The sequence below is a fragment of the Vitis riparia genome, chromosome 14, assembly GCF_004353265.1.
Source record: "Vitis riparia cultivar Riparia Gloire de Montpellier isolate 1030 chromosome 14, EGFV_Vit.rip_1.0, whole genome shotgun sequence".
Classification (NCBI taxonomy): Eukaryota; Viridiplantae; Streptophyta; class Magnoliopsida; order Vitales; family Vitaceae; genus Vitis; species Vitis riparia.
Genome location: NC_048444.1, coordinates 28,824,532 through 28,846,587, shown reverse-complemented (window position 1 = coordinate 28,846,587; position 22,056 = coordinate 28,824,532). Strand labels below are relative to the sequence as shown.

General features: G+C 33.8%; 3 protein-coding genes across 4 annotated transcripts; all 3 read right to left on the bottom strand.

Moving 5' to 3' along the window:
* Window positions 1-906: 906 nt before the first annotated feature.
* On the bottom strand, window positions 907-5,159 carry LOC117931221. Its single transcript, XM_034852145.1, has 2 exons — window positions 5,002-5,159; window positions 907-1,823 (listed from the first exon to the last, which is right to left on the bottom strand). The coding sequence occupies exons 1-2, from the start codon at window positions 5,069-5,071 to the stop codon at window positions 1,165-1,167; spliced, it is 729 nt and encodes a 242-aa protein (XP_034708036.1). The 5' UTR covers window positions 5,072-5,159; the 3' UTR covers window positions 907-1,164.
* Window positions 5,160-13,724: 8,565 nt separating this feature from the next.
* LOC117930773 (bZIP transcription factor 53-like) lies at window positions 13,725-15,231 on the bottom strand. Its single transcript, XM_034851483.1, has 2 exons — window positions 15,097-15,231; window positions 13,725-14,873 (listed from the first exon to the last, which is right to left on the bottom strand). Exon 2 carries the CDS (start codon window positions 14,485-14,487, stop codon window positions 14,050-14,052), a length of 438 nt encoding a protein of 145 aa, XP_034707374.1. The 5' UTR covers window positions 14,488-14,873; window positions 15,097-15,231; the 3' UTR covers window positions 13,725-14,049.
* Window positions 15,232-15,503: 272 nt separating this feature from the next.
* Window positions 15,504-20,763, bottom strand: LOC117930772 (pentatricopeptide repeat-containing protein At1g09820). Of its 2 annotated transcripts, none has more exons than XM_034851481.1 (2): window positions 18,576-20,763; window positions 15,504-15,835 (listed from the first exon to the last, which is right to left on the bottom strand). In XM_034851481.1, exon 1 carries the CDS (start codon window positions 20,648-20,650, stop codon window positions 18,821-18,823), a length of 1,830 nt encoding a protein of 609 aa, XP_034707372.1. In that variant the 5' UTR covers window positions 20,651-20,763; the 3' UTR covers window positions 15,504-15,835; window positions 18,576-18,820. The 2 variants fall into 2 exon arrangements, with proteins under 2 accessions (XP_034707372.1, XP_034707373.1); XM_034851482.1 differs by lacking the exon at window positions 15,504-15,835 and adding an exon at window positions 17,523-17,964.
* Between the last annotated feature and the right edge of the window lie 1,293 nt (window positions 20,764-22,056).

Below are 22,056 nucleotides of genomic sequence, written 5' to 3'. Positions count from 1 at the left end.
CATTTAACGTTTGATTTTGAATAAATAAGTCAATTTAGTCATAAACAATCAAATATATCATGTTGGAAGGTTAATTCTATTAACTCAAGCAAAACTTAATTCGACCTATCATGAAACAAGATTTAATTATTAAATCGATTATATTGCGTGTCATCTATTTAATAATTAGGTCGTACTTGAACTCATGTCTTTATTTGAATTATTATTCGTATCGTATTTTGATAAACTTTTTAGTTGAATGTCAAATTAAACACAACATAAACACGACCCACCCACGTGAACTACCACTATCATATATTAGAAATGTGGCTTTAAACTATGACTTTGACCTTGGTTTCTGCTGCCTTTACATATTGGTCTTTTCCATCTCTTGAGAAGTGACACCCATTTAAGGTTAGCCATAAAAGCCCATAAATAGGCAAACATAAACCCAGATCCATGTGCCTAGAATCGAAACTTGGGCCAGCAACATGTTTGAATGTCAAACTGCATTGCCAGGCCCCAAGGGTTACATATCACTGCTCTTTGGGATAGTGTTTTAACTTCTGTATTTATTCATAGAAGAAGTAGAAGTGATTATTAATTTATTATTATGATATGACGAATTTTCAATCAAAAATAACTTTTTAAGAATTTGATTTTGTGAACAAAATCAAGATTATTTTGAGAATCAAGGAAACAGTAAACACAGAGAAATCACTTTCAGGAACCCTAATCCCAAATTCCCAATCATTATTTTCTTCTTTCATCTTATCAAACATGAAGACATTCCAAATGCCTAATGCAAAAAATCAGTGAGGAAACCACTTTCCAAACCAGATCTCAACAACTGATTCATCATCATGATCTAATAATATACTTCATGGAGAAGAAGGATGAGAAGAAGATAATACTGCCATCCAATCAAATAAGCAAATAGACAAACACTTCTATAATGTCCAGGGTAACAGCTAAGGTACAGTAACATTTTAAGAGATATCAACAACTGTTTCATTCTATTTATGGTCTACAACTAAAAATGAACGTAGTTGTCTGAGAAAAATAGGATACACTCATATACAGATTTCAATGTTACTGAAATGCAGCTGAAAGATATCACATACTCCATTCAACAACATAATGCATCATTTTAAGTGAAAAGAATTGTAATGAGACCAAAGTATATCACCAAATACCCGAATCTTCTTGTGCTTCAGAGCTTTCATAGGCAGGAGACTCGTAAGAACTGGGATCTTCGGGAACTTCAGAGCTCATGTCCATGGGAGTTTCTTCTGGTTGGACAGATTGAAGCAAGAACTGGACTCCATTGGCCACGTCATATACCATCAGTCCTATCCTACCTCCCACCCAGCTGCCCAAATGGCTTCCCACAAGATAGCCGAACCTCCCAAGCCTTTGTTCACCAAGGAATCCACCAGTATAGGCACCAAACAAGGTTCCAGTGCCTCTGAGGAACCCTTCTGTCAAGGTACCACCATAGTAAATAGCTTCAAAAAAGTCCCATCCGGAAGAAATAATGGGGCCTATGATACGTTTGGCTTGTCGGGTTGCCAACTTCGCTGCTTTTGCTCCTTCTTTCTGTGCGTGTTTAGCTGCATCTTTAGCATTCAGTCCTTGTGTTAATGCATCAGAAAGTGCTCCCTCAATTGCATGATGCCGTGCTCTTTCAACATGCGCAGCTCTGATGTTGTAGAAATAGAGCTTCACACCCTCCTTCACGGTGCATGCTAGGGTTCCAGAGCTCATGTCAAAGCAGTTTAACAAAGTAAACTTCCCACTCTGGGATGAACCATCTTCTCCAAGCAGCTGGCGGCATTTTTCAGCTTTAAAGAGCAGAAGATAAGTCAGAGAATATCTTTTATGATGGGAAAAGAAACCAAAAGGATATTTGAGAGAGAGAGAGAGAGAGAGAGAGAGCACCTCCGATAAAGCCCATGAAAAAACTCTCTTATATGTTTCAATAATAGCAGTAAAAGCACAAGGTTTTAAATATTTTTGCAAGTTCCTTTGTAGGACTCATATTTCCCTATGCACATCCTTTCTATGCTAACTATTCAAATCTAAAGGCAAATCAGAAATAAATAAAGATGTTCTATAGTAATACAAAATCACTAAAAAAAAGTTAAAATAGATTTGAGCATGCATCTTGGTGATGCTCTTTAATAAATCCTTAAGAATTGGCTTTAGGTTTTATATCAACTCAAGTATGAACTACACTTTTGGTAAAGTAAAATGGTACAACACTCCATTTGAAGTTTAGTGTTCCACAAATTCACACAGAAACACAATATTCAAAGGGATTTCATTTCAGACAGTCAAATAGACTTCATGGAATGGAATGCAACCACTGCAAGTGCATAAATGTAGGTAGCTGATGCCAAATCTGAAGGAACGGGACAAGATGCCACAAATGTGAATTTTTGATACGTAAGGAAGAGTAGGAAACATTGAAGAGAAGGTTTCTAATGGAGTTGGAGCTAAAACTGTGAATAAGTTTCACATTATCACCATAATCCAATGAAATGAAAGAGAAAATGGCTACAGAAAATAATAAAACAATAGACTAGCATGTCTTATGGGTCAACTAAGAAGCACTAGTCATAGAATATAATCCTTATGATTTCTAAACCCCGGGAGCACAGGTCACACAGAAAGCAAGCATTTGTTCTAGATGACAGCATGGCTTCAAATTTACACCCATTCATGGCACCTGTGAGGAACTCTGTTAAGCTCTGTGGACAGCTAGAAGTGGTGTAAGCAAGTGAGTGAGTGCAAATGTGTGTTACTTGTATGAACTGTCATTTACCCAAAGCTATATACTCTTCCAAGTTGTTGCCCTTTTTGTTTACTTTCTCTTTTTCATTTTCTCAAGATAAGTGAGGCCAAAGAAAAAAAGAAGATCAAACATCAAACATTGAAAATCTCCACTCACAAAATATTATTTGATAATATAATAGTCCAACATTTTTGAAACACTGGTTGTTGGGACAAACATCCTCAGAGTATTTACCTGCAGTATAATCATATTCTGACAAGGCTATGTGACTACAGAGTGATAAATTGGTAAAATCTTGACATAGGAGGTTCAAGATCAAATCAAGGATCATGGTACTCTACAAAATTGTCTAAATGCACATACTCAAAAGAAAATCATAAATTGAAAAATAAAAATAAAAATAAAACTCAAGATGGAGAAATGATAGAAAATTAAATAGGGTCATTTTAAATAATCAATAAAAGGAACCAAGAGAACAAAAAGAAAGGTTGCTTTAGATTGAGCACATCTCCAAAGGAGTACAATTTAAAAACTAAAAAGGGGAAGAACTAAGCAAGAAAAAATATCCCTAGAAATGACAAATCAAACTCAAGTTATTTTGAAATGCAATAAAAAAAACACACTGTTTTTTTTAATGGACTAATGGAAATACATTCAGTCAATATTATTTATTTTTTCTATACGCAACAGAAAATTTGATTAATAGTGATAAAAACTGAAACCCCAGTTCACCATAAGTATACAAAGGGAGCAAGAGCCAGCAAAAGACAAACCTAACTTGATCCAATCCCTCAATGAAATCAACAACAGTAATTTGTGAATTGAAATTTTCAATTCACAAATTAGGCTCAAAAAAAGAAATTCATTCTCCTCTGTAAATCAATCACCAGTGCTCATTTCTTATGAGATTCAGCTGAATTCAGTGGAAATAATAGCCCTAGAAATGGATATTTAAGTTAGATAGAGGAACTATATTAGGCTTTCTTAGATGATTGTAGGCCTATTTTGATTGAACTCAACATCCTCACACAAGGAGAAGGGGAGTGGAAATAGAACTAAGAACCATTTTATAACACAATTTGATTTCAGCATTGAATCACTAATCCTAGCTTCCTGAAACAAGTTTGACAAAAGTTCCATAAACCACCATTAGAGCCTTCTTGGAATGGACAAATGTCTCCCTAGATTTGGGAATTTTATCAATGCTTGATTTCCTAGATAGTCTTAGTTGTGGGTAGCTGTGGTTTTTCGGTTGTTTTTGCTGGCTCCTGTCGTTTTTCTTTGTTTGTTTTGTGTATACTTTTTGTATACATAGGGTGCGGTCCTTTCTTTGGCGCTCATTTATTACGTTTTCTTTGTTTGCCTATCAAAAAAAAAATTCATAAAACACCAACATCTGAAAAATAATTAGATTAAAGTGCATGTTATGCCACAGAATTCAAAAAAACATCTGAATTGCTTAGGATTCTTATATCCAGGTCCAGGAATAAAATGACAGCATCATACATAAAAAAATTGAAGGGAGCGTATTTTGGTTGATATGCAGTCTCCAGATTGCTACTATACCAGTTAGCATCACTAAAATGTAAGAGTAGCATAATTCACCTTCATCTAAAAATCAATAGTCTGTTTGCTACCAAAAATGTGAATTGTTTTCTGTTTTTCAAAACAGAGAAAACCAAAATAACAGAGAAAATATAATTGGTTTGAAATCTAGTTTCCATAACATTTCCTCAAAACTTGTCATTTATACAACGTTAGAAATGTTCTTTTTGTATTTGCATAAATGCCAGAACCTCAAAAATTGAATTAATTCAAACATGAACATCTCCGTTATTTTTATATGAAAAGTAAAAACGACTCTGAGACAATCATTTCTATTTCCGCAACCAAACAGAACCCAAGTAATTAAGCAACTATGTATCTATAGTTTGAATTTGGCAATTGAAACGGTCAATGAACAAGTTAAAATCACTAATTCCACAAGATCGAGCTCTCAAATCCAATTTCCTTAACTCACGGCCATGGCCATGGCCATTTCTTCATAACACACTCTCCACAACAATTTGAACCGATTTCAACACAATCCACAACACCGCATCTGATCCACACTTCCAAAATATCCAAGAGACCTGAATCGACTTCTATGCTATGAAAAAACGATCAAAAGAATCAAAATTCGAAGAATTGGACGGAAATAGATACGTGAAGACGTGATGACGTACCAGTGATGCTGAGAGCGACGATGCCGACGACGAAGATTAGAAGTTGAACCCTCTTCCTTGGCAAATTCATGGCTTCTCCAAAACCAACACCCTAACCCTAGTTTGCTTAAACCGTAAGAGGAAAATAAAATAAAAAAAAATCCGAGTGTGGAAAGATCAAAGAAGGACGTTAAAAGAGGGGAAGACTTCCGGATTCGAAATCAACCAGAGGGACAAATTTTCCATTTTGACCTCTCCCCATGGATTCTCCGTTTATTGAAACGCAGCGTTTTAAGTCCTAAAGATACATTTAGGCTAAGTTAGTGGAAGTCATTTGCCTCTTCTTTTCTTTTTTTTGATGAAAGATTTAGTCCCTTTTTTATAATTGTTTTTTAAAATGGTTCTAAAAAATAGTTTTTTAAAATTATTTTATGATTATTTATAAAATAAAAGTATGTTGAAGAACCTAAAATATTTTTAACCTATTTTTAATATTTTTAAAATAATTTTTATATCCTTAATTTATATTTAATCATTATATGTGTTTGTATAATTATTATTTTTAAATAGCTCTAAAAAAAAGTGAAAACAATTAAAAAATGTTCTTTGAATATTTTCTATTTTCTAATAACAAAAAATAGAAAACAGTTTCTAGTTGTCAAACGTGTTTTCCGGTTTTTTTTTGTTTTAGAAAACACAAATTATTCTTGAAAACAGTTCTCAAACAGGTCTTAATAACTATATATAATTATATATAGCCAAAGATACTTTTTTTTGCTACATATCCAAAAACTAAGGCATAACATTATTGAGATGGTGTTATATGTATATTTCGGAGAAGTCTCATGTTTTGTACTTGAATTTTGTTTATTTGTATCATCTTATTATTCATGCCCTTATTCATTGACTTAGATTTTATAACATAATTTAAATGATAAAAATGAGGAATTTGATAGGTATTAATTTAATGTTGTAATATTTTATATTAAAAGTAATTTTATAAAAAAAAAATAAGAATAAGCCGCACTTTTTTTTTGAACTGCAAATAAATCATATTAAAATTTACATCTAAATAGAATGATTTCAAGATTTCAAGTTCCTATTTAGCATAATTTTTTTATTATTAGAAGTTATTTCTAAATATTAATGTTATATTTGGGTTAGGTAAATATTGACAAAAGCAAAAAAAAAAAAAAAAAAACCCTTAGTAGAACAAATTTCTCATGTTTGACTCACTACAAAAAAATATTCAATGTAATTAAAATTAGTTAAAAACTTGTATGTTTTTAAATTGTTTATTCAATATAATTTAATAAATATGTAAAAATAATTTATTAACTTTAAATCTTTTTTATTTATTTATTATCTTTCTATTCCCTCTTAGCTTTTTCCCATTTTCGAGAACAAAATATAAGATAAAAGAGCATCAATTGTATTAGCTATTAACAAATCACAGTATTGAAATAAGACCCTATAAGCTCCTTTCGATAAAATATAATTTTGTAAAAGAACTTACATTTTACATAAAATATAAACCTAAAAAGTCTTTCTTAAAAACTATAATTGGTTAGGTTTTAAGTCCTTTATTGTGAGACATGTTGCAACATTTGTAATGTAATGTATGATTCCTACTCATTTATTAGTATTGTGTGCATTAATAGTTTCTTTATTAGTTTGATGGATGCTTAGTCCAATCAGTTCACATTGTACACAGTTTAGATTTAAGTGGATATACAAAGTATACAATTATGGATTCCTTGTAGATTGATACTATTGTTTACAATTGTTCATGAACTTGGATGGTTCAATAGTGTTGTGGTGTGCTACCTCTCACCATGCAAGTGGGATGACTTGTCTTTTTTTATTATCAAAGTAGTCTCTGAGGTGGCATGTTAGTGTGTATGGTTACACATTTTCTTCAAATTGATAAATTGTAGTTTTTTCATTCCTTTTTTCATTCGTTCATGTACAGAGTATATATAGAGGGTAATCACCATTCTAAGAATGGGAAAGAATGATACAAGGAAAGAATGATATAAGGAAATAATAACTAATATCCTAATATCTCAACTTTCCTAATATCTCAATATTCCTAATATCTTAATATTCCTAGTATCTCAATATTCATAATATCTCAACTTTCCTAATATCTAAACATTCCTAATATCTCAACACTAAATGATATAAGGAAATAATGATATAAGGAAATCATTCCTAATATCTCAACACTCCCCCTCAAGTTGGTGCATAGATGTCACACATGCCCAACTTGTCTAAAAATTTTGAGAACACTTGACTTGAGACAGCTTTGGTAAGGATATCGGCCAATTGATCTTCTGATCGAATCTTAGGCAATTCCACAATCTTATCATCCAACTTTTCCTTAATGAAGAATCTATCCACCTCGACATGCTTTGTACGATCATGTTGTACTGGATTATGAGCAATATTACACGCGGCTTTATTGTCACAAAACAATCGGATTGGTTGCCTAGATAGGTAACCTAAATCCTATAAGAGGAGTCTTAGCCATAATGCCTCACAAAGTCCTAAAGCCATACCTCTAAATTCCGCTTCTGCACTTGAACGAGCGACGACATTCTGTTTCTTACTTTTCCATGTCACAAGATTACCACCTACAAAGGTAAAGTAACCAAATGTAGATCGCCTATCATCCACTGCACCAGCCCAATCAGCATCAGTATATACTTCTATACTCTGATGATCAACATTTTTTGCGAATAAAATTCCCTTCCCATGAGCATTCTTCAAATACCTCAAAATACGCATGACTGCATTCATATGTTGTTCTCCAGGATTATGCATGTATTGACTCACTACACTCAATGCATAAGCAAGATCTGGTCTTGTATGAGCTAAGTACATTAATCTCCCCACAAGTCTTTGGTATCTTCCCTTATCAGTTGATACTTGATTAGGCTCAACACATAATTTCAAACCTTCTTCTATTGGTGTATTAATAGGTTGACATCCCGACATTCTAGTCTCCTGTAAAAGATCTAAGGCATACTTTCTTTGAGACAGAAAAATTCCTTCACTTGATCGAGAAACTTCAATCCCAAGAAAGTATTTCAGAGGACCTAGATCTTTCATTTCGAATTCTCTAGATAGATAATTTTGTAGAGCTTTTCTTTCTTCAGGATCATTTCCTGTAACTACCATGTCATCCACATATACGATGAGTGTCGTAATCTTACCATGTTGCTTTTTTAGGAACAAAGTGTGATCTGAATTACTTTGACGATAGCCAAAAGCTCTCATTGACTTTGTGAACCTTCCAAACCATGCTCTCGGGGATTGCTTCAACCCATACAATGACTTCTTCAATTTGCACACCTTCTGACATTGCTTTTCTGACACCATGCATCCTGGTGGAAGATCCATATATACTTCTTCAGATAACTCGCCATGCAAAAAGACATTTTTCACATCAAATTGTTGTAATGGCCAATCTAGGTTTGCAGCTAAAGACAGTAATACTCGAATTGTGTTGATCTTAGTTACAGGTGCAAATGTCTCTGTGTAGTCAATTCCATAAGTTTGAGTGTACCCTTTTGCTACCAGTCTTGCTTTAAATCGTTCAATACTACCATCTGCCTTGTACTTCACAGTATAGATCCAACGACACCCAACTGGCTTCTTTCCTGGTGGACATTCTAGGAGTTCCCATGTTTCATTCTTCTGCAATGATTTCATCTCTTCATTCATGGCTGCTTTCCACCTTGGATCAGCTAAGGCTTCCTGCACACTGTTAGGAATAGCTACAGGAGATAATTGATTTACAAATGACTTATTTTATTCAGACAAACGATGGGTAGACACATAGTTGCTCATGGGATATTTGACTTTAGTAGACAATTCAGGTTCATATGTGGGTTTAGGAATACCTCTATTATGACGATGTGGTAACCGTTTCATGAATGGATCAGGCTCCAAATTAAGAACACCCTCAACAGACGACGATTGGTTTGGTATTTCAATGAAGACATCTTCGGACCCAAATTGTTGACCACTCATATCCAACTCACCCACTTCCTGGTTCACTAGTTCAGATTGTCCAGATTCATCTTCCTCAGAAATATGATAATCATAATCGAGAGTCTGAATTTCCTTATGGTACCCCCCCTGAAGTTCAGACTCGGATGAAAAATACATTGAATCTTCATGAAACACCACATCCATTGTAATATACATTTGTCGAGTTGGAGGATGGTAACATCGATATCCCTTTTTGTGCAATGCATATCCAACAAACACACATTGCAATGCATGGGAAGTTAACTTGGTGCGTTGGTGCTTGTGTAGATGCACAAATGCCATGCAACCAAAAACACGAGGAGGTAGATTTGGGACGGTTGGGGCAACTACGACATTAGTAAGAGCTTGGAGAGGTGTTTGAAAGTTAATTGAGCTAGAAGGTACCCGATTGATCAAGTATGCGGCAGATGTGATTGCTTCTCCCCAATAAGATATTGGTGTTTTTGCTGCTATCAAGGAAGCACGAACAACCTCTAACAAGTGTCGATTTTTTCGTTCAGCGACTCCATTTTTCTGGGGTGTATTGGAACAAGTAGTCTGATGAATGATGTCATGTCCTTCCAAATACTTTTGAAGATCAGAACTTTGATATTCTCCACCATTATCACTACGCAAAACCCGAACCTTTGCATTGTATTGAGTTTCAATCATTTTATGAAATTTTTGAAACAACAAGTTCACTTCATCTTTGGTCTTCATCAAGCATAACCATGTCATTCTGGTACAATCATCAATAAAAGTAACCAACCAACGTGAGCCACTCAAAGTTGGGACTTTGGATGGGCCCCAAACATCAGAATGTATAACCATAAAAGGAAACGGACTTTTATTCAAAATTAACGGAAACGAAGCACGATGACTTTTAGCCAATTCACAAATATCACAACGGAAACCAGAAATATCACTCTTTGCAAACAAATTAGGAAACAATTTTTTTAAATAACCAAAGGAAGCATGTCCCAGACGTCGATGCCACAACCAAATTTCAGACTTTTTCTTCTCCCCCTCAGATCCATCTGCCATCAAGGCTTGTTGCAACTTATTTGAATCCTTTGACTGCAAGTCCAAGTAATAAAGTTTTCCCCGTTTAATACCACAACCAATCGTCTGTTTTGTTTGGATGTCCTTAATCACACAAAATTCAGGCCAAAAAATGACAATACAAGATAAGGCTGTGGTGATTTGAGAAACTGACAAAAGATTGTAATCTAAAGATGGAACAACTAAAACAGAATCCAAATTCAAAGTATCAGTAAGAGTTAAGGATCCTTCCCCAATAACTGGGGTTGTGTTACCATTGGCTGTGGAAAAAATTTTTTGTGAGGAAAGTCTAAGGGGTGAAACCTGTCTAGAATCAAAAGTCATATGATCTGTAGCACCAGAATCAATTATCCATGTACTATTAATAACAGGTGTAAAAGTATTTAAAAACTTACCACCATGATCAGTAGCGGCTACCAATGCAGAGGCTTTCTCAGCAACATTAGCCTCTGTTTTTATTTCGGCAACAATTACAGTCGAGGTTTTCTTGGAATCCTTCTTCCGTTGATCACGATTATTATAATTAATAACAAAGTGTTGATAGCCTAAACATGATCTAAAGGTCCATGGTTCAAACCCTCGGGTCCTTATTGTTTTCCTGGTCATACCAAGAGTCGTTGCTTTGAAATTGTGGGATATCCAGACTGGTGGGACCAGTCTTATTGCAGTGAGTGCATTTGAAGGTTGACTTATCAATATTAGGGCTTGTCTTAGGATGGTTGATCGCTGTCGGACTACCATAGCGACAAAATATCCAGGATTTCAGTTCCATGGCTCTGATACCATCTTCAAATTGATAAATTGTAGTTTTTTCATTCCTTTTTTCATTCGTTCATGTACAGAGTATATATAGAGGGTAATCACCATTCTAAGAATGGGAAAGAATGATATAAGGAAAGAATGATATAAGGAAATAATAACTAATATCCTAATATCTCAACTTTCCTAATATCTCAATATTCCTAATATCTTAATATTCCTAATATCTCAATATTCCTAATATCTCAATATTCATAATATCTCAACTTTCCTAATATCTAAACATTCCTAATATCTCAACACTAAATGATATAAGGAAATAATGATATAAGGAAAGCATTCCTAATATCTCAACACATTTAACTAAACTTACGAAGAACATGTCTATTGCTATTTAAGTAACACGTGTTCTAATTACAATCTTATAAGTGTTCTTAACCTTAAGGGGCACTCGAGTTAATAATCACTTTGAATCATGTATGATTGAGACAACTAAAAGTTATATATTTTCATGATCTTGAGCGGTTCTTGATTTAGCATGTAGTCAATGTATACTCAAAATAGGTACCATGATATCTCATTAGGAACAATATATTCCCTTCCAATAATTCTAAGGTGCGTGATTAAGGTAAATCCTTGGCTAAGGTAATTCCATTTGATTATTGAAATTGATGTTTTATCATTTTAGGACATAGTTTTACAAAAGTAAATTTGTAACTCGAAAGTAAAGATGTAACTTATTTGTACCAATTAAATTATGGATATCAGCTCATAGGAACAAATATAAGGGCTAGTAGGTTGTGGGACAAGTATTAGCTTCATGTAGTAAGAACTTATTAATGGAGTGCAACCAATCAACTTTAGTCGAGCAATTGATTGACTATGAAATTATGCCACATTAATTTCATGAAAGCCACAATCAAATGTTCCATTGGTCCCCAATCGAGCTACCTTCATAGATGTATTTTTTATGCACAAAAATCGTGACTCTATGGGACTTAATTTGGAGATTGGATTTGTTTTCTAATAATGAAAGGCATTTTGGTCTTTTGTCCTATTAGTATATAAGGGAGCATGGAAAGATCAAAGGAAGTCATTCTTCTCATTTTTCACCTCCTGGAAAATTAGAGTAAAAAACCAAAGAGTTTCCTCTCAATTCCAAGAGCAACTCTAACTTAAATCTCGTAAAGCATCGCCACCCACTCAATGATATACGGTGGTAGGATCAATCGAAAGATTGTGGGTATTGGAGTTATACTTCATTCTACGCCAAAAACAAGAAACGAAGAATTTAGGTTTGCTTAAACCTAAGTAATGATCTCATTCCTCTCAATTATTTTATTACAAAAGCATTCTAGGTTAGCCACACGCTCGGGTAGAAAATGTTTATTACCTAAACTATATGTCTTCTGCAAAGAGATTTGAATCCAACACAACTATCATAAGCTCAAGACCATGACCATTACAAGCTTGACATATGATACGTTTAGAACGCTAAAATAAAGCAATTTATCATTTATCATCGGTTTTAGATTATTCGTTAAAAATGATAATAGGAATTAGAACTCCTCAACATGAGAAGTAAAATCCATTCTTATCAAGATTTTAATTCATTACTTCCAAATAGTATTCTAATTCGCCCATTCTCATTCCTATTCTCATGTACCAAACCCAACTTTAATGGTTGTAGAGCCAAGTGAAGACTCAAGGTCAACGATGAAAAGATCCACATTACCAAATAGTAAATTTCCACTCAAGTTTAGAATTTTGAGCTCATTCCACAATGAAAAGCTTATTTTTTTGGGAAGTGTTTTCAAAAACAAATTTGAAAAAACATTTTTTTAAAATTGTTGTTGAATCAAACTGTTAAGCTTTTTTCATTTTTGAATTTATGATCGATAGAAATGGAAACTCTTTTTTTATATGCTCTATACCCATCCAATTTCTTTGATGGATCCTACCACGAATAATGTACACAATGAGGATCACAATCATTGATAGAGTTTGAGTACCAAATATATTTACAAAAAAGCCTTGGATGTAGTGATGAAATTGTCAAACAAGGCAAGTAATCAAATTGGGTGCTTAGCACCCTCACCCAAGAGGCAAAATCCATTGTTTTCCAACCAAAGGACTCCCTATTTACTCATAGACTATCTCACTTGATTCAAGGCCATAGAATGAAAAGGGTCATTAAAAATTTAAAACCATGAGCAAATCTCTCATACAAATGAAGGTATAGAAGGAAAAGAAGATTTCCTAGATCAATGAGGAATAGTGTTCTAGAACAGATGAAAATGGCATGGTCTTAATCCCAATTTGCAGTCATGTCTCTGAGAATTACAAACAAGCTTTTCACAAAAGAATGTAGAGATTCCAACCAACACATCCATACCATAATCACACTCATCAATGGTAACCAAAAACCGGTATTATCACAAATGATTAGAACCCAAAAGTTTGCGATTCATACCATAATCAAAGTCATCAATGGTAACCGAAATCAGAAATTATTACAAATCATTAGACCCCCAAAAGCTTACTACAATTCATACCTCTAGGCAACAAAAAACATTCTATTGACGATAAGGTAGAAGAGAAAATAGGGGAAGTGAACAAACATCCTTCGTAATCAGAGTTCCAGTATACAAAAACTCTCTAATTTGATTAGAGATGGACAAAGAAATGTTCCCTTACTCTATTGTTATGTGCCACGTTTTCTACCTAACTAATCCAAGTCTTTGGTGATTTACATCACTACAAATAACTTTTCTAAGTTCTTGGCTTGATTGGATTGAATTTGTTGTGGAACAATTTGGAATGAATCTACAGTACCATAACCATAGTCATCAATGGTGAGCAAAATCAGATATTATCACAAGTGATTAGACCCCAAAAGTTAACAATTCATACCATAATCACAGTCGTCAATGGTGGCCACAGTCTGATATTATCACAAAGTGATTAAGACCCCAAAAGTTTACAATTCATACCATAATCACAGTCACCAATGGTGATCAAAATCCGATATCATCACAACAATTGGAACCCATAAGTTTACAAACTCCATTATCAAGATTTGGAACTAGCATACTAACATCTAAAAGGACATGTGAAAATAGATGACAGTTGAACAAGACACAAACCGATCTAAGATGAGATTAAAGCTGCCAAAATGACCCAGTACTGAATGCTTGTTTTCGGGTTCATTCAGAACTGCAACATGTCTGAAGAAGCCGGGATAAGTTGCAATGGGCAAGGAAGGCTCCATGGCTTCAGCAAAGGATCTGGGATCTCAGGAATGTCCAGGGGCACACCATAAACATCTTGCACATTTTGAAGTATAAAATTCAGAGAATTCAGCCGATCCACCAGCTCCATCTTTTGAGCCACCAAAACATTATTCTCAGACACAAAGTTTTGATATCCTTGAGTAGTGGCATCAATTGTTTGCTTTATCTCCTTGTTCAAATTCTGCAGTCTGCTCACTTCACTGATCAAATCCTCTGAAAGCTTCTGCTTCTTCATTCTAGACCGCCTGGCCGATTCCCGATTTGACAGCATCCTTCTCCTTTTCTTCTCATCCATCATCGCATACTGAGGATCTTCTTCAGATGCAGAGCTAATAGTTTGCCTTGGGCCACCCATTTTTTTATTCCTCTTTCCCTCAAAAATTGTTAAGGGAAGATTTATTGAATCTTCACAATTGGATGCTTACAAAGAAAATATTTACAACTATATGAATTTTATAGCAAGGAATTGAAATTCAAATGAAGCAGAATGGGGATTTATGGGGTTACATAAAGCCAGTACAGAAGCACAACAGAGAAAGATTGAAGGAAACAGATCTGCAAGAGGGTTGGATAACTCATAAAGACTGGTTTTTGATTCTTCACAGAGGGGTATTCAGAAACATGAAGACTATCAGTTTATCACCACAGCTTTCAATTGATCACCAAAATCTAAGCATGGAAAATGGGTTTTGATCCAAAATCAAACCTGGGAAATGGGGGTTTTTCAGGGAAAGGATTTACCTGCAAAACATATACCAAATGGTCAAATCTCACCAGGAAAAATCATAAAAACATAATGATCCACCAACCCAACAAATCTAATCCTGGGAAACCAGACACTTCCCAGAAAACAAAGAATCAAAACATATAAAAAAAAACAAAAAAACAAAAAAACAAAACAAAAAAATAAAAACAAAAAAATAATAATAATAATAAAATTATAAAGAAAGAAAGAAAAACTTACCCAGAAGAAGAGAAAAGCCACCAAAGAAAAAGGAGGAAACAGTGATGAAATAGATGGAGAAGAGAAGGGTTTTGAGGAGAGAAAGGGGGTTTTTATAGGCCAAGGCAAGCAAATTTTCACATCGCAATTGGTACCTTCAAAGAAGATTCCGCTGGGAAAGTGGATCTTACCTAATGGCCAACCTACGACAGCTGTTTTCCTATGACCATTTCAGAGGCAAAACGGTGTCGTTTTGGGCCCTTTTTGGTATAAAATCTGGAAATGATGGAAGGTGATATTTAGGGTATGATTCTCTCTATTAATGGAATTTTATTTTATGTTTTTCATTAAAATTAATGACACCCTTAATATAATATAATATAATATAATAATCGATATGTCATCAATATTCCAAAATAAATTTGAAATTTATAGAAATAAAAATAAATAAATTATTATGATAAAATTATAACAGATGAGCCTGCACTTCAAGTCTTAACAATGGAAGAAAGGGAAAGAAGCTTGTTCTTGTCTCTAAACTGCAGAATAGGCCTGCATTTCATCACAGGAAGAAGAAAAAGTCCAAACCCGGGGTTAGAAGTATTCGCATACTGCATTTTGAAACTCTGATTTGCAGCTTTGTTGGCTTGTCCGTCTCAAAATGAACCTGGGTTTTGCATGTTCTGGTACAAGTAGCATTCCTCATCATCATTTTCAGCTACATGACTTTTTGCAGTGTTTGATTGTAATTCAACACATCCTGCAATATGCCAAAAGATTTCCGTTTTACAATTCAACTCACGCAGGCTAATTCAAACTAACAAGAATGTTTGAGCAGGTTGCCTGTCATGGTGTCAAATCTGGGAAGTGATCAGAACAATATTTGTGAACATGGAGAAGCTAGCTGATGGTAGCAGAAAATTTTGAGCAAGGGAAAGGCAATTCTTGTTAAATGGGGGAGAATAATAGTAATTGCAAGCTATCATACTGAATTCATTGAAAATGATAGAGAATTATGTTATCTTCTGTATTTGAGAATGATTAACACTCTATTGATACCCTGCTAATTCAGGTTAGGTAAGCAAAATCACGAAATGCACTCAAAAAACCGACTAAACCTATAAGGTTAACCATATGAGCATAGTAGCATTGGGCTCTGGGCTTAAAACTAATAGAAGTGGAAGCATCAAAGCAACTAGAGGTTTCCTTGCATCCCATTGATCTGAAGAGATAAAACTTTTGCACCAAAATTAAACCCACTGATGGCTTTCATCAGTGATTTGTTCAGTCTAGAATCTGTCCATGACTCTTTCAATCATTCAAGAAAGAAAAAGAATGAATCTTATACTTCTTTTCCTCATATTTTTGTTGATAAGGTCAACCAGAGATATCTCATCCATTAAATAATAGGCTAATCCAGATCAGTGGACATGGGAGATATCTTAAATTACTTGCTATCATACAGCAAGTAGCACTCATTTGAAAACATCTGTGCCAACCAAGTATACATCAATTTGGAGCAAAATCACAAAATTCAGAAAAATAGAAAGGCCCTCAAAAGGCAACACCTGGAAAATTGAAGCTTTTATGAAAGATAATAATAGTGAGTGCTGGGTAAAAAGGTTCCACCATTTTGTGTTTGATATGATACTTTGCTGACTTAATGATATATCAAAGTGCAAAATGAGATTAAAACAACAAAGAACTCCCATAAATACCATGCATCATCACCTCACCTCTCCAAAAGGAAACCACAAAAAAGAAAAAAGAAAAATGGGAACAATGAGGAAAAGTGTAGCCCTAATCAAAGAAGAAATACATATCATTTTGCATAATCAACTCACATCATATCTACAAAAGCTGGAGAATCAACAAATTTCAGATAAAATCAATATTCATCAAATCCAGTCTTTCTTTTGTCTGTTGTGTCCTACCACTCTCTCACAAAAGAGTTGATGTATATGATTTCACCTTACTACCACTTAAAATTAGTGGAGAAAGAAGCAACTAGGAAGTTTCATTGTTACAAGGTAGATATTTAGGAAGTTAAAGAGAATTACAACATTTTGTGTATTTGAGAATGATTAACATTATTGATACCTCACTAATTCAGGTTAGGTAAGTACAGTCAAGAAATACAGTCAAAAAACCGATTAAACCTATAAGGTTAATCATGAGCACCGTAACTTTGTGTTCTGGACTTAAAACTTATAGAAGTGGAAGCATCGACTAGTCTGAAGAGCTGAATCTTTTGCCCCAAAATTAAACCCCCCTGATGGCTTTCATCAGTGATTTTCATGGATGAGCTATCATGGGGCAATATGGATTCCTCTCCAAACTCCAGCCTCCATTTAGTAAGATTACCAATTTACTGTCAATCTCCGATAAAACCCTATAATAATAGGACTTTGTTCATGTCTAGAATTTGTTCATGACTCTTTAAATCATTCAAGAAAGGAAAATAATGAATCTTATATTTCTTTTCCTTACATTTTTGTTGATAAGGTCATCCAGAGATATCCCATCCATTAAATAATAGGCTAATCCAGATCAGTGGACATGGGAGATATTTTAAATTACTTGCTATCATACAGCAAGTAGCACTCATTTGACAACATCTGTGCCAAACAAGTATACTTATCTTGGAGCAAAATCACAAAATTCAGAAAAATAAAAAAGGCCCTAAAAAGCAAATCCTCTTCATGCCATAAACCAACAGGCCATTGGAGTTCATGACATTTGTTTGAATTTGAAGAAGTGACCCCCCTATTCTGGATGGTTCCTTGACTGTAGTAAAATGCATTAATCAGCTGAAGCCATCCCATCTGAAACAATCTTTTTTGTTTTTGGTCATCCAATATCAGAGTGATGATACCCAATTAGCAACACCTGGAAAATTGAAGCTTTTATGAAATATAATAATAGTGGATGCAAGGTAAAAAGGTTCCATCATTTTTTGTTTGTATGCTACTTTGCTGACTTAATGATATATCAAAGTGCAAAATGAGATTAAAACAACAAAGAACTCCCACAAATAGCAACACAAAATATGAAGATGATCAGGTATTTGTTAACTAGAAAAATCTATAGGGCATCATCACCTTTCCACGAGGAAACCATAAAATATTTCCTTACCATAAAATATTGTAAGGAAACCATAACATATATAAATACAGAACAGTGATGAAAAGTGTAGCCTAATCAAAGAAGAAATGCATATTATTTTGCATAATCAATTCACATCATATCCACAAAAGCTAGAGAATCAACTAATTTTAGATAAAATCAATACTCATGAAACCCAGTCTTTCTTTTCTCAGTTGTGTCCTACCACTCTCTCAAAGATAGAGTTAACTTATATGATTTCACCTTAATACCACTTAAAGTTAGTGGAGAACAGAGGCAACTAGGAAGTTTCATTATTACAAGGTAGCTATTTAGAATTTCCTTGTCATGTTATCTGTCACATGGATTTTTTGGCTAGAAGTTAGAATATGCACCTCGATCAAATGAAATGATGAACTCCAAAGACTTTCAAACTGTGGCGTATCCTTCTTTGAGAGAACTTGAAACATCAATGCATGCAGTATCTTGAGCAGCAAGAACCAAGAAAATCTAAGTGCATCAGATTCCATTCCAAACAGCAATAATTTGTCACATATGTCGACATTGTTCAACATTTGAACATGTATGCCTTGGATGATGAACAAAATATAGAGTAGTTCCAGTTTCTCCTTTTTAGGGGTTAAGAGCTGATAGAAACATTATAAAGATGTCCGTCTATGTCTGGAATGAAACCCTTCTCCATCATTTCATCTCTAAGTATCTCATAGGTAGTCCTATTTGGGATCAAACCCTTCTCCAACATCTCATTAAGAAGCCTATTTGCTTCCTCCAGCTTACCCTTGTTACAGAAACCCTTGATCAACACATTATATGTTACAATGTTTGCCCTCCTCCCCTTTTTCTCCATCAGTGTCCTCACATTCAAAGCTGCAGTGGAGTTCCCTTCCCTAAAATACCCATCTATCAAAGCATTGTATGTCAGGTGACTTGGATTCAAACCCACCTCAAACATCTCATCCAAAAGTCTAACCGCTTTTCTTGTCTCCCCTTTTTTGCACAATGCGTCAACCAGTATGTTATATGTTACAAGATCAGCTTTCAAACCATTACCTTCCATTTCTTTTGCAAGCTTCCTTGCTTCTTTTACATTTCCCTCTCTACAAAAACCCACAATCAAACAATTGTATGTTGAAACATTGGGGCAAACCCCTATGTCCAGCATCATGCTACGCAGCAAGAATGCATCATCCATTCTCCCAGCCTTACCATAAGCATCAATCAAAGTATTAAACGTTATGACATTAGGAGCTAAACCTCGTTTCCCAATATCATCCAACATTTCTCTAGCTTCTTTCAACATCTTATTCTTGCAAAATCCATTGATAAGAGCATTATAAGTAACAACATTCGGCTTCAGACCCATTCCTGACATTTTGTCCTGCAAACCAAGAGCCTCATCAAGTTTCCCATTGCTGCATAGCCCATTAATTAAAGAATTATATGTAACCACGTTAGGTTGCAAACCCTGCCTTTGCATTTCCTCGAATACTTTCTTAGCAGCTGTGACATTCTCATCTCTACAAAACCCATCAATGAGAATGTTAAATGTAATCTCATTCGGGTGAGTCCTCTTTGCCACCATTTCCTTCAAAAGTGCATCTGCTTTGTACATTTCTCCAGCCTTGCAATACCCATCAATTACAGTATTATAGGTTATCACTGATGGTGAAAACCCCCAAGCCTTCATATCCTCAACAACATCCCCAGCCTTCTGAAACTTCCCAACCTTACACAACCCATTAATCACAACATCAAAAGTAACAACATTAACCCCAATCCTCCTCCTAATCATCTCCTTATACACAGACTCCACAACCCCAATTCTACCCTCTTTAACCAATGAAATTAACATTGGATTGCACGACAACGCTGACAACCTAAACCCATAATCCCCCGCCCGATCAAAACCCTCTAAAGCTAAATCAATCTCCCCGTTCTTCACATAAGCCCAAACCAACATATCAACAATTATCGAATTGGCACAACCCCAGCTACCCAACACTGAAAGCGAGTGAAAAATTGTTGAATTCGAATAATGGGCATTCTTAGCAAAAGAATCCAACAAAGCCCGGATCTTATTGTAATTCTTTGCATTGGCTAACAAGTGTAAAAGCCTGCAAAACTGTTCTACATTGTGTATAGCCCCAAATTCTTTCTGGGTCCATTTGAAATAGCAGAGGATGAGGTCTGGTTGGGCTTCAGAGTTGAAGAGATGTTGAAGAAGTGAACTGGAGTTTGTTTCTTTGACTATGGTTTTGAGCTTGGACCAGTGTTGTTTTGCTATGAGCTGAGAAATGGTGGGTGTGTCGAATGTGTGTGAATTGGGAGTTGTGTAGGTTGAATTTGGAGAAGAAAAAGGGGTTTTGGTGTTGTTGAGCTTGGGATCCAGTGAAGGAAACCTGGTTGAAAGGCATCGTTTTGGGAATTGAGTGAGGCGCAAGCAATTCATATGGGTATGCCGCGAGTGAGTGATCAGAGAATACCGTGTGAATTTTCCGACGGAAGAGGCGCTTGCTCAGTAGTCGCCGGCGGTGGGAGGCGCGGATGTGTTTGGGGAGTGGCTGCGGGGGCCCGGAACAGGTTACATATCATTCCTTTTTAAAATAAGTATGGGCTGTTTTGGCAACACATTATTTAAAAAAAGCTGTTTTTAAATTAAAAGAATAAACTTTTTATAAAAATAAAGATGTTTCTCAAGTTATTTCTAAAAAAAAAAAATTTAAATAATTTTTATTCTGATTTTATAAAGACATTATAAAATTAATTTATATAATATTAATTTAAATCTTATTAAAAATAAATTAATGTTTTATTTATAAATAAAATAAAAATAAATAATTTTTACATAAATTGTAATATTTTAAAAGAATCATAAATTATGTATTTTATATAAAAAAAATACTAAAAAATAAAGACATTAGTATCTTCGTACAAATATAATTAATTTCTTTTTTTGTTAAATAATAATAATAATTTAAAAATAATAATTTTTAATAGTATTGTATTTAAAATAAAAAACGAATAAAGTTTAAATTTTTTAAATGAAAGAACATTTCCATTTACATCTAATCTTTCAATATTCAATTACAAACATAGTATTTTATAATATTTTTATTAAATATACAAATAATTTGATCAATTTTAAAATTTTTAAATTATTAATCATGTCTTATTTAATTTAAAATATATTTACCTAAGGAGAAAATCCAAAAAATATAATTGCATATGTAATAAATACGATAAAATCACCATTTATAACATGCAAATTTTGATCTATTATCTTTTTTGTGATTATATTTATTTTTCAAGTTTTAATTTCTTTTTAAAAATTTTAAACTCATTAATAAATTTAATACAAGGTGTATAAAATTTATAAAAATGTAATTATGTAGGAAAAAAAATAATAAAATTATTATGAATCAATTTATATATATATATATATATTTAACAGATTTATTATTTTGATTTTTAATTATTTTTTAAAAACTATTAGACTTATTAATAAATCTAATATATTAAAATTTGTTTTATTTGAATTATGTTTGTCTAGTGAAAAAATGGGACACCAATTTTTTTATTTATTTTTCATATATTTAGAATATTAATTGCATCATTACTCGAATCTCGAGTTATTTTTAAAAATTACTATATTTGTTAATAAATCAAACGTATTAAGTCTTGTTTTACTTTAAATTCCAAAAAATATAATTGTATATGTAATCAATACGATAAAATCACCATTTATAACATGCAAATTTTTATCTATTATCTTTTTTGTGATTATATTTATTTTTCAAGTTTTAATTTCTTTTTAAAAATTTTAAACTCATTAATAAATTTAATACAAGGTGTATA